The sequence below is a fragment of the Carlito syrichta genome, unplaced genomic scaffold (assembly GCF_000164805.1).
Source record: "Carlito syrichta isolate Samal-C Ts95f unplaced genomic scaffold, Tarsius_syrichta-2.0.1 Scaffold304926, whole genome shotgun sequence".
NCBI classification, from domain to species: domain Eukaryota; kingdom Metazoa; phylum Chordata; class Mammalia; order Primates; family Tarsiidae; genus Carlito; species Carlito syrichta.
Genome location: NW_007249022.1, coordinates 224396 through 238468, shown reverse-complemented (window position 1 = coordinate 238468; position 14073 = coordinate 224396). Strand labels below are relative to the sequence as shown.

Genomic DNA, 14073 nt, shown 5'->3' with positions numbered 1-14073 from the left:
AATCTTCAAAAAAAAAGTTACTGAATTTGAACACAGTCTCTCACAATAATGCTGGCTGATACACTGATGCCAGTGGGTTCCTAGAACACTTACCTAGTGGGGGATGCCTGTGGTACAAGGGGTCAGCTCTCCAAAAAATAATTCTGGTTTTCTTGGGTCCCCCCCCTTGTATGTAGATATGGATATAGATACAAGTATTTGCTTCTATTCTTTTAATATTGTTTTTATACCTTTTAAGTCTCCAATTGTTTCACGTCATGACCACAGTGATACTTGGATTCTCGAATTCATTACTTTCTCCTCACTTCATCAATTTTTACCCCTGCAACAAAGTTGGTTTCCAGAAACGGGAGAGGGCTTTGTTGTCAGAGTAACTTGCTAACTTAGTACTTTGTCAGATATTTCTCTCAGACATTCAGCTGAAGTGGTCTCTAGACCTTTATTCCCTCTTGAGTCATCATATTATTCTCAATGCTTGGCTCCCCCCTCTTCTTTTGTTAAGAGAGAACAAACCAAGAGCTTAGTTTTAATTAGTGTGCTAAGCTTCCAGTTTTGTATTATCCCTTTGTGTATGTAAAAATGAAAACTTTGCTATCAAAGTTTTGCTTAGGAAGTTTGCATCCTATTTATAGACCCGTTTTATTCCAAACCCTTCATGGGAGTGGTACTTGTTTTATCCTGAAGTGTTTTTGTTTGTTTGGCTGGTTACAGGTGGTGATTTTAAGCCACTTATGAGATTCAGACAAAGACAATGCTCTCCAGTAATTATTTTCCAAGTGTTTTCATATCATCGCTATATTTATTTTCAGCAACACAAAGCATTAGAAGTATTAATAGCCCTATTTAAAGGTGGAAAAACTGAGGCAGAAAGGTTAACAGTCTGTCAAAATGAAGGACATCTGCCTTTGTGGGCAGTGGAAATTTCCTTATCAAGTTAGGCTATTAAACACACAGTTGAAAGAAATTTATCAAAGAATCAGAGATAATAAAGTGGGTAAGAACATGGAGTACAAGGTCAGAGAGAGCAGTTCCTTACTTCTGGCTCTGTGTGAACCTGGGCAAGTATGTCAATCATTCACAGCCTATTTTCTAGGCTGTAAAATGAGGTAATGCCTATATCACAAAGTGCTTAAAAATATTCCTATATGTACAATGCTGCTCAACTATAGCTTAAAGTTAATATAACTATGTCCATGCTTTTGTGTGGGGAATATTAATCTTACATTTAAGAGATAAGGAAGAATTTAATAACAGATAAACTAGAAAAGGAAGACACTTCATTTTATTGAATGCCCATTAAAAATATGAAGTCATTCAAGAGTAGGAAAAGAAAAGAATGCCTAATGCATTTCACAAGAGGCTGAGACTTGTAAAGAAGAGTGAAGTGAGAGATAACTTGAATTTGTTACTGAGCTGGATGTGTTTAAACTAGATTCTTGCCAACTTGCTGCCTAGCAACCATGGTATTTGTCCTTGCAATCCCACAGGGAAGCGCAGGGCAGTTTAGTACAGGGTGGACCAAAAAGGTTGCTTAGTACAGCATTTGTAGTTAGGCAAATAAGTGTTTCTACAAAACTCTACAAATGTCAATGAATTAATTTCAGTGGTATCTTAATCTAGCTCCAAAAACCCATCCAATGGTCCTCCAAGTGAGGTCCACTGACTATATGCAATGGAGTCACCTGGTCAAAAACTACAGTGGGGTTGTGAAGGCAAAGACAGAGGAGTATCATTTCCAGAGGGAAGGAGCAAATTTATAGCAAGGCACCATCCTGGCAGTTGGCATTGTGGCTATGAGCTCATGGGTGAGGGCTAGATGGCCTGTGTCCAGATATTGGATCTATCTATTCCAGGCTGTATGCTGCTGGTAGGACGTATACACTTGAATCTGTTCATTTTGTTTCACTTCTTTGTTTATTCAAGAACATAGAAAAAGATGTAGAGTTTCCCAATTTATTTTTAAAGTAGGTATTTCTATAATAATAAAGAAAACTAGAATCCAATTTCATTCATGAATTAAAAGGCATATATTTGAAATATGAAAGCAATTTGAAAGCAATAACATATTCTGGTAATACTACAATTTGAAGAAGAAAGTTTATACCAAAAAAGTAAGACTACACAGGACAACTAAGTAATTGTATATAGGTGCTAACTTAAAGCAAAAAAGCTATATTATGTTAATGCACTGAATATTCATGTGATAATATAGGGTAGCCAGTCTTTCAAAGCACTCTAAAGAGAATAAGAAAGATACTTTCTTTTTTTTTTTTTTTTTTTTGAGTTGGAGTCTCACTCTGTTACCCAGACTGGAGGGCAGTGGCCGCTCCTGGCCACCACAGCCTCGACCTGCTGGGCTCCGGCGATCCTTCCGCCTCAGCCTTCCAAGTAGCCGGAATTACAGGCATGCGCTACCACGCCCGGCTGATTTTTTGATTTATTGTAGAGATGAGGTCTCGCTGCCCAGGCGGGTCTCGAACCCGCGGGCTCAGGCAATCCACTCACCTCAGCCTCCCAAAGGCGCGGGATTACAGGCTGAGCCACCGAGCCCGGCTAAGAAAGATACTTTCTAAAACGTAATAAAAAGATGGAAGAAATCAACATAAAATCATATTTCATAAAGGATCAAGGATATTAGGTCTTCCCCTAAATCAAGAATAAGAAATAATGACGGTATTAACATTATTATTTAACATTATTTTGGGGACATTAGATAATAGAATAAGACAAAAATTAAAGAAACAATAGAATTATTAGATAATAAGAAAATTTCAGTGCTTGCAGATGATATGACAACACAGCTAAGAATGAAATATGAACTATTGGAATAAGAGAGTCTAGTAAACTAGTATTTCATATTAGAAAGTCAATTGCTTTTTAAAAATATCAGCACTTAATGGTGAGAAAAAGAAATGGATTTTCCAATATCCACTCACATTTGCAACAAAACTATAAAGTACTTGGAAATAAATTTCGCAACAAAGCTAAAAGTCTTTATGAAGTCTTTATTAACTGCAATATTTTAATGAAGAACACACAAGACAACCTGGTTAAACTTCCTAGTTAGGAATTCAATATAGAAGTTTCAAATCCTGCCTGAGTTAACTCATATTTAATGCAGGACTTTTGTAGACCTAATCTCAATGAGTCTGATTGTCTAACATAGAAAATTTTTGGCCAATTATTTTTTTTTAAAGAAAAGTGATGTCCTACTAGATATTAGGACTTTCTCTAAGGCAACTAGAAGCAAAATATCAGGGTACTGATATCATACACGATTTTTAATCAGTACATACGAAAACAGTATTTTCAGATGGTCTGATGTAATCTGAGTCTGTACTTTTTTCTTTTGTATTTCCTTAGAAGATACTGTGATCAACTATAAGCTATAGGAAATAATAAAATTAGAAAAAAATAAACAATGTCAAGTGATTATCTGGAATGAACACTATACAACATAAAATATGTGTGATCAATTATACCAATATTAACATGTACACTAATAAGGTTATCTTATATTAATAAAAATATCTTTAAGAGCTGAGAAAAGGTATTGTTATTATATGTGGCTGTGACGAAATCCTAAATGGAACACACCACCTTCTCGGGCTTAAAGACTGCATCTTCACCCTACTATTTCAGTTTGACCTGTGCTGGGTTAAATTTTATCACTGCAATTTCTGTAATGGAAGGACTGGTTTCATTTATTCATTTTAATAACCATCTGTTAAGCAACTACTACATGCTGACCCAATCCCTGCCCTAAAGTTGTCTGGAGTCTGTTAAAGAAAAAGAAGCTGCTTTTTCTTCAGAAAAAGAATGCAAGTAGATGCTATACCAATAGATTTTTATCACTCCTTTAAAGCTGTCCACAGAATTTTGCCATTAACTATTTCTATCAATAGTACTTAAAAGAAGATGCCTCTTAAAATAGAAACTCTATTATCTAAAGTTCTAATGTACTATGGTCTTTCCTACAACTCAATTCAAATAAATAAAATCTTTCTATCAAGAATACTAAAATATTTCTCAACTTGGTGATCTTAAGTGAAGTAAAAACAAAAGCAAACACAATCTAAAACTTGAAGAGTCACCAGATAACGTGAAATGATTAACAGGAAGATGGACAGCCACCTACAGGTGATGAAAGTTGAAAGATTGTCAACTAATCAGAACATTTGGAGTTCCCTATGAAAAAGGAGAGAAAGATGACAATAATAGTAGACTGCACTGAAAATCCCCTGGGGAAAAAGCAAAATCTTTATAAAATAAAGCACTGGCAGCATCACATTTACCTCTTTCACCAGCAAATTCTTTGCTTTGTGCTCTGCATCTTCAGGTACTGTTGAGTACAGTGTTCGGATATCCCAAGAAACTGTGGCAGCCTGAAAGGCATAATGAAAAGAAAGTCAGTCCTCTGACTTACAGTACTGAGCAGACCACTATCCCAAAAACACAAAAAGGAAGTTGTTTCAGAACCTAGCATTTAAAAACAGTAGGAGATGGAGAAACTTTCATAGTTTTTACCAACTTAATCTCTAGGAGAGGAGATCCAGTGTTTCTCAGATTACCACTATTAGCATTATTATAGTTACTATTTTATCAGTGCAGCTTATATTCTTAAACTCAGTCTCCCTCTCTGTGAAAACAAAAATGTCGGCATCTGTACATTTTCACTTGAGTTTATTTTTCTTGAAATCTTTCATTAATGCTAAAATAAATTTGAAATTAAGAAAAAAACTGGGGTGGGGCAAGATGATGATGGAACCGGTTGGAGTGTGAGAGTCTCTGCACCAGTGAGGGTGCCTAAAGACTAATCTGGGTCGGGTCTGCATGTGCAAGTGGGTGAGAGAATATCCAATGAGGGGAGACACAGGACCATGCTCCCAAGACTCCCCTACAGAAGCAGTTGCTATTTGCCACTGCTCTGACTTTGGCACAGCAGGGTCTCTCATTCCCAGGGCACCTCTCAGGAAAAGTCAGCAGGTATCAGCAGCCTCTTGACACTTGGCACCTGGCTTCTTCTACCACCTGCGGCAATGACCAGGCACTGACAGTAGATTGCGGAGAAGGCACAGGAAATAGATCTAAAGCTGAACCTCACCAGAAGATAAGATGCCGGTGGACACCATTTTGGTGCCATTTTCTCTGTCCTGAGCCCAGCAGGGACCTTCTCTAGCTCCCACAATTCTGGACAGCCTGCATCCAGCAATCTCCGCACCCCTCTGGGATCACCATCATTTGCCCAGAGAGGATACTCAGAGTATACCATACTGGAGAGACAGAAGACCCATTCCCACACTAGATCAAGCACAGACACGAGTTAGAGTGGGAGACCTAGCAGCCCTGAGTTGGGATGAGTCCTGGCATTGCCTCCCTTCCCCCAGAAGTTCATGGGGCATCTGCCCCACATGAAGAGCAGCCCAATTGGCCTGTGGGTTGAGAACAGAGGGGAGGGGATAGAGACCAGAGCCCATTCCCTACAGCTGCAACAAGCAGTATTGCAGGGGATATGCAGGTTAGAAAAAAGGGAAAGGAATCTGAAGTTCCAGAAATGGTCACAAGAGAGATTATTATTATTTTTATGATTATTTAGGGAGAGTGCATCTTTGATTTTTTGTTTGTTTTTGTTTTGCTGTTTTCTTTAATTGTTTGTTTATCTGTTTATTTGTGTGCCTGTCTGTTTTCCTTCTTCTCTTTCTTTCTCTTCATCTCCCTTTCATCTTCCTTCTTCCTTTCTTCCTTCTTTTCCTTTTTCTTATCTCATTTTGGTTTCAGGGGTATACGTAAACCCCCACCACATGGACAGTTCGTAAGGTGATGGGAAGTGAGTTTCAGGGGTCCCACACACCAGTCAGTGGATAGTAATCCGCATATAGCTTCTGAGCCACATCTCCCCCCAGGACACCTTAATCAAATCTCAAAACTGCAAAAAGACAGCACAGCCAACCACCCCCAGTATGGCTTCAAAACTGAACAAGTCCAGAGGATCTACGTAAGGAAGAATAGGGGATTGAGCAAACAGAAGTGAATGCTATCGCCTCATCACTGAGCCACAAAATTGAAGAGGGGGAAACCATCACAAATGAAGAAAAACCAGAGGAAAATCATAGGTACCCTCCAGACTCCTGGGAAGACAGCACCCAAGAATACAGACTTCAGAACTCAAACAATGATGAGCCTCCAGAATGACTGGTCTCAAACTGCAAATACAGATATCAAAATATTAATAGAAAGAAGGAAAAGATACGAAGAGAGACAAGAGGAAAGAATGAATGAGTTGATAACTGAGATGATGGCAGTAAAGAGTACAGTAAACAAAATAAATAACAAACTGATAAATGGGAAAGCAGAATTAACCAAGCAGAAGAAAGAATCTCAGAGATTAAGGACCCAAATATGGAATGAATCCACACTATTGAAAACACAGAAAGGAAGCTTTAAAAGATGGAAAAATGCCTCCAAGAGATGTGTGATTTTATCATGAAGCCAACCTTATACTTGACTGGCATTTCTGAGGCGGATAGAGAGACAGAGACCAACCTGGAACAAACATTCCATGATGTTATCCAAGAAAACTTCCCTTATCTCATCAGAGACATGACCAGTTTCAGAGAACCCCTGCAAGGCATCAAATGATAAGACTAACTCCTAGACAAAGAGTAATTTGCTTACACAAAGCATGTATAAAAGAAAAAATCCTAAAGTAAGTAAGAGATGAAGGTCAGACTACCTACTGGGGAAGACCAATTAGATAGAATAGCAGGAGACTTATCTACAGAATCACTACAGGCTAGAGGAGACTGGAATCCAATTGTCAACATTTTCAAAGATTAACAATTCCAGCCAAGAATTTTCTATCCAGCTAAGCTAAACTTCATCAGAAACAGAGAAGAAAAGCATCCCCAGACATTCAATCCCTAGGAGTTTATGCTGCCTCCAGACCAGCCCTACAAGAGACACTTAAGAAGGTATTAACCATAGATGAAAGAAAGGAAAGATCAACCATGTTCTTCCCCAAAACCCAGGAAAACAGAGAAACAGCATGCATCAAGACTACAAAATTGAAAACACACATATACCAACTCCCAAATCAAACGAAAACCAACAAACAAATAAACAGATAACAACAACAACAACAGCAACAACAACAACAACTAACTATAAGAGTCTCATGACAGGGATAAACTCTCACATCTCAATAACCAACCCGAATGTGACTGGAATAAATGCACCACTGAAAAGACACAGAATGTCAAGCTGGATAAAAAGAAACAAGCTTACAATTCACTGTCTCCAGGAAACACATCTCACAACAAAGGATGCTCACAGACTTAAAGTCAGAAGATGGAAAACAAATTTTCAGGCAAATGGGTCACAAAAGAAGACTGGAGTCACAATCTTAATATCAGACAAAACAACCTTCAAGCTATCAAAAATTTAAAAAGATGCAGAGGGACACTATATAATGATAAAAGTTTCAATCCATCAACTAGAAATATCCATCCTAAACATATATGCACCCTATACAGGAGTGTCAGTTTTCATAAAGCAGCTACTAAGAAAACTAAAAAAAGATATTGACTCTAACACTATCATAGCTGGGGAACTTAAAACACCACTAACAACCCTAGATATCACAGAGGCAGAAAATCAACAAGGAGATCTGGAATCTCAACTTAAGGCATGACCAAATAAACTTAATAGATAACTACAGCACACTCCACCCAACAACCACAGTATATATATTCTACTCATCACCACACAAAACTTATTCCAAGATCAACCACATCCTTGGCCATAAATCTAGCATAAACAAATTTCACAAGATTGAAATACTGCCATGCACCTTCTCAGACCATAGAGGAATAAAAATAAATGTCACCACCAACAAAATTCCCCCCAAACCATTAAAAAAGACATGGACACTAAACAGCATGATGTTGAACAACTCCTGAGTCAACGCAGAAATCAAAAGAGAAATTAAACAATTCCTGGAAACAAATGAAAGCAAAGAAACATCTTACCAAAACCTCTGGGATGCCATGAAATCAGAACTAAGAGGGGAATTTATATCTCTATGAACACATTTCAAGACAACAGAAAGAGAAAAAGTTATAAGCCGAACAAATCACCTAAGGGAGCTGGAAAGGCAAGACCCACCAGCAGAATCATCCAGATGACCAAAGTAAAAGCCCAAATATAGGACATAGAAGACAAAAATAACATAGAAAAAGTCAACGAAACAAAAAGCTGGTTCTTTGAAAGAATAAACAAGATCAATGGACCCTTATCAGAATGACCAAGAAAAACAGAGAAAAAAGCCCAAATAAACACAATCAGAAACGCAAAAAAATCAAGAAACAACTGAAGACAAAGTAATACCAAAGATAATCAGAGATTACTATGCACACCTTTATGGAAACAAACTCAATAACTCAATAAGCTAAATGAAATGGAGAACTTTCTGACATCACACAAACTCCCAAGTTTGAAACAAGAAGAAACTGAAATCCTAAATAAAAAAGAAAGAAAGAAAGAAAAAGAAATCTTAAATAGATCAACAACAACCCAGGAAATTTACTCTGTCACAAGAAAACTACCTAAAAAAAAAACAACAAAAAAAAACCAACCCTGGACCAGATGACTTTCCAGCAGAATTCTACAAAACACACAAAAAGGAGCTAATATCAATCCTATTGAAAATATTCCAGGCAACTGAAAAAGACAGAACTCTCCCCAAATCATTTTATGAAGCTAACATCACTCTAATACCCAAACCAGGTAAAGATCCAGCAAAGAAAGAGAACAATAGGTCAATATCCCTAATGAACACAGAAGCAAAGATTCTCAACAAAATTCTGGCAAATTGGATCCAACAACATATCTAAAAAATCATCCACCTTGACCAAGTATGCTTCATTCCCAGGATGCAGAACTGGTTCAAAATACAGAAGAATATAAATGTAATTAAATACATCGACAGATGTAAAAACAAGAACCACATGATTATATCATTATACACAGAAAAGACTTTTGATAAAATCCAGGTTTCTTTCTTGATAAAAACCCTCAAACATCTAGGCATAAAGGGAACATATCTCAAAATAGTATGAGCCTCCTATGATAATCCCACAACCAACAAATTGCTAAGTGAACAGAAACTGGAAGCATTTCCTCTGAAAACCAGAACAAGACAAGGCTGCCCACTCTCATCCCTCCTGTTCAACATAGTGTTGGAAGTTCTAGCTAGAACAATCAGACAAGAGAAGGAAATCAGTGGTATCCATATAGGAAAAGAAGTTATCCCTTTTTGCAGACGATATGATCCTATACCTTGAAAATTCAAGAGAATCTGTCAAAACCTTCTTGCACTGATAAAGGACTTTGGCAAAATCTCAGGGTATAAAATAAACATGCAGAAGACAGTTGTATTTGTATACACCAACGCAAACAGGTAGAGAATCAAATAAAAAAGCACAATTCCATTCATAATAACCCCAAAAGAAAAAAATGAAATACTTCATCATCTACCTAACTGAGAGAAGTGAAAGATCTTTACAACAAAAACTACAAAACATTGCTCAAAGAAATCAAAGATGACACAAACAAATGGAAAAATAGTCCATGATCACAGATTGGAACAAACAACATTGTTAAGGTGTCCATCCTACCAAAGGCAATATACGGATTCATTGTAATACCCATTAAATTACCAACATTATTCTTCTCACAACTGGAAACAGCAATACAGAAGTTCATATGGAAATATAAATAGCCATGAATAGCCAAAACAATCCTTAGCAAAAGAAACAAAGCGGGAGGTATCACACTTCCAGACTTTAAACTTTATTATAAAGCTACAATAATCAGAACTGCTTGGTATTGGTATGAGAATAGGCATATAGACGAATGGAACAGGATGGAGATTCTGGAAGCAAAATTTCAGTTTCTCAACCAACTCATCTTTGACAAAGCCTCCAACAATAACCACTGGAGAGGCGAACCTATTCAGTAAACGGTGCTGAGAAAACTGGCTGACCAGGTGTAGAAGAATGAAACAGGATCCCTACCTATCACCATAAATAGATCAAAGACCTAAACATAAAACCTTAAACATTAAGAATCTTAGAAAACACAGGAGACATCCTTATGGCAATAGGTATAGGCAACCAGTATCTGATCAAAACCCCAAAAGCCCATGTCATAAGAGATAAGATAGACAAGTGGGACCTCATGAAATTGAGAAGCTTCTGCAAAGTAAAAGAAACCATTCAGAGACTAGGGAGACAGCACACAGACGGGAAAAAATATTTGCTAATTGCATATCTGACAAAGGCCTAACATCCAGGATCTATAAGGAATTCAAATATGCTGAAAGGAAAAAACAAACAGCCCCATTACAAAGTGGGCAAAAGGCATGAAAAGACACTTTTCTAAAGAAGACATACGAACAGCCAACAGACACATGAAAAAATGTTCAACCTTACTAATTAACAGAGAAATGCAAGTCAAAACCACATTGAGATACTGCCTAACTCCAGTAAGAATAGCCATCATCAGTAAAACAAAAAACAACAGATGCTGGTGAGGATGCAGAGAAAAGAGAATGCTTCCACACTGTTGGTAAGAATGCAAACTAGTTCAACCTCTGTGGAAAACAATGTGGCAATTCTTAAAAGGGTTAGAAATTGACCTTCCATATGACCCAGCAATCCCCCTTCTGGGAATATACCTGGAGCAACTTAGATTACTCTACAAAAAAGATACCTGCACACGCATGTTTATTGTAGCACTATTTACAATAGCAAAAATGTGGAACCAACTATGCTGCCCATTGATATGGACTGGACAAGAGAAATGTACATACACATGATGGAATATTACACAGTTGTAAAGAAGAACAAAATTATGAACTTCACAGCAACTTGGATAGATTTAGAGTCTATAATATTCAGTGATTTATCACAGAAAGAACTGAGTACTACATGTACTCTTAAGAGACCCTGAACAATTACCATAATACTATAAGAAAGATATTGGCAGTAGTGGACACACTGCCAGGGAAGGGGCATATAACGTCACAGTTAGGGGTGGGAGGGAGGAGTGTTCAGTAAATCTGGACCTTGGAAAAACAGGTCATGTTTTTGATGTTTTCTATTTTTCTTGAAACAAGTAAAATAGTTTTCAACATCCATGCTAAACAAACAACATTTTATTAAAAGAATATACATAAACTAATATATAAAGTACCTCTCAAAATCTTTAAAAGAGAATTCCATAGGTTATTTCCTCTTTAGATGCCTTCAGCTCCATCAAGCAGAGGGACATGAGATGCCTAAAAAAGCAAATTTCTGTCTCCAGCCATCAATTTCCTTTAGCTGTGTATCTTGGTAGTCACAGGGATACTAATGAGTCTGTAACATCCGTGGTACCAACAGTGCACATCTCCCAAATCACAAATGATTCATCAGGGTTCATTTAAAATGGACTATATGGAAGGCATTTTTCTAGATGAGTTGTTGGAACAGATGAGAATCTCAAAACACATCCATAATTTTGGAGAAGATGGATAGAAGAGGGTCAAGGGAGTTTAGTCTGTTCTGAGTTAATAGCCCCTGCAGCCAGCTCTGTCACCAAGAGCAGGATCATTCCCATCTAGCCTTTTTTTCAAATTCTAGACTACTATTTTCTTCAAATCTCCCTTTTCCTCACTCCTGAGGTAAGCTCTGTGAAGATAAGATATTTTGTTTTGTTCCCTGCTCTACCTTCAGTGTCTGTTTGGGTGCTTAAATAATTCCTTGTTGAATTTACTGAGTATATGAGTATGTATGTGTGAGGATGTGTGTGTGTGTGTAGAAGCATGTGTGAATGGGTGGGGGGATATATGAGTATGTGTGAGTGTGAGGTGTGTCTGGTGTTTGGGTGTAGTGTATGAGTGGATAGGTACAAGGACTGTGTGTGGCGTGTGTGAGTGTGTGATTGTGCATGAGGGTGTGTTGTATTTTAGTGTATGCATGTGTGATTTGAGCGTGTGGGGTACACATATGGGGTGTGAGTGTGTCTGCATGTGTATATCTATGTCTGGGGAAGTGTGATGAGTGTGCTATATGAGTGTGTCAGTGTGAGTGTATGTGGGAGTGTGTGCATGCACATGCATACTGGGAAGCATGAACTTTGTTCCATCTATACAAACTTCTTGTCACACTATTGTGAAAGAGGAAGAACATCATGTGGGCTTAACAAGATTAGAGAATGAAAATAGTGAGGAAAACATGTTCTAGGTGTACCATATAGTAAAAAACAAATGCTCATACTCAGTGATCTTTCACAGAAACAAAGAACAGAGTATCATATGTTCTCACTCATAAGTGGACCTTGAACAATTATAAATACTGTAAGAAAGGGATTGGCAGTAATGGGAAACTGTCAGGGGAGAAGTGGGATTGGCAGTTGAGGGAAACTGCTAGGGGAGGGAGGAGCACACCTCATCAACAAGGGTACCTGTATAATCAACGTTTGTATACCTAACTCTGAATTGTACTCCACATATTTATACTAAAAATAAATAAATAAATAAATGCTCATCCTAAAACACAGCTGTAGACTGAACTCCCTGGACCACTTTACTTGCTCCATAATTTGATTGCAACTGTATGAATACAGTTCGAAAGACCTGTGGCTAAATCTATTCCAAAGCAAGTATAGATACAGGAAGCAAGTGTAGATACCTAGAAGGAGCAAGGAGCGGTTGCTTCACATGTAAAGTATAACAGAGCCAAGTTAGATGTCATTATTGACATTTTAAATTCTTTTTAATTGCTTATGTTATTCACTGTGTTAGAAGATAAATAGAAAATAAACTCTATTGAAAGTTTGGAGTAGAAGATTAAGAACCATGACTAAATTGAGTTTTAGGGATTATTGTTGGCTTTCAATTACCTGGGATGACTCTGTTTCCTGGTTGGACATATAACTCACAGATACACAGTGTTACTTGTTTGGTTTCCAGGGACTATTACATTTTATAAAGTACTGAAAATACTAGACATTTTTTCTCTAACTCAAAAGATTTTGTGACTTAATAAAATTCTATGTTAAAAAGATACAAAAGACTCCTCTTTCTCATTGTCCACCTAGAGGCCTCCATTGCTTTCTTTGTCTTTGTAAAAAAAATAAATAAAAGTAACTACTCTACTATACTCTGGGTCTAATGGAGACTAGAGTAACTTGACTCAAAATTAAATGGATAGTTAAGTAAAATATAAATAACAAGATCTAAGCTGGCTTTACCAAACCTTGCATGTGAACCAGCCACTCTCTTCCATCTATATACATGTATTGTGTCACTAAGATCATTGCTCTGTGGCATAATAAAACAGAGTGAATATGTAGCTGACTTAAGAAGCTGTTTTTGTTTTAATGGTAGGTTTCTGGTATGTGGGTTCAGGTTTCTAATCACAAGAACCACATGGCTACTTGATTAGCGATGTCAAATGGCGAAGATAGACCCCCAAATACATCAGTTAATGCTTGTCTGCAAAATATGAGTGGGGATTCATTTAGGTAGGGCTATAAAATTTGCCTAATCAGGTGTACAGTGAGTGATTCTTAATGATTTCTTGTTATGAAATGACGCTAATTCTTTACTAAATAAGACAACTGAGCCTGAGTCATGTTCATGGAACCATATGATAAATCTAAAAGATTATTTTACAATAAGTATGCAGTTATTACACATCTAATGCCTTGTTAGAGTATATGAGGTATAAGAAAATGCATTTCTATAGCAAGCTATTGATCTTAGTTGTATTTTATTATACGCTAAACACTTGTCTAAAAAAGCAGAAGTTGTCCATAAGTTTTAATTTTAAAAACTGTGGTGTTTCTACTCATTTTAGATCTCTTTAACATGTTTCCATTGAAGTAAAAATAAGTTGATCAAATAAGAAAAAACTATAAAGAATTATATTTGGTAAGGGTATTCATGTGGTTACAAAGAATTATTTATTTATTTTTTTCTGAGAATTAGAGGCTTTCAGACCACTATAAATTGCCTTGGCCACAAGAGAC

At 37.1% G+C, this 14073-nt stretch overlaps 1 protein-coding gene across 4 annotated transcripts in view; it reads right to left on the bottom strand.

The window, feature by feature from the left end:
* The window catches only part of DOCK10 (dedicator of cytokinesis 10), a 280494-nt gene that overhangs the window by 134970 nt on the left and 131451 nt on the right, over positions 1-14073 (bottom strand). For all 4 annotated transcript variants that reach the window (XM_008061036.1, XM_021713939.1, XM_021713938.1 and 1 more), the window contains exon 3: positions 4296-4385. In XM_008061036.1, coding sequence (XP_008059227.1) covers positions 4296-4385 — 90 coding nt within the window. The remainder of the gene's footprint in view (positions 1-4295; positions 4386-14073) is intronic.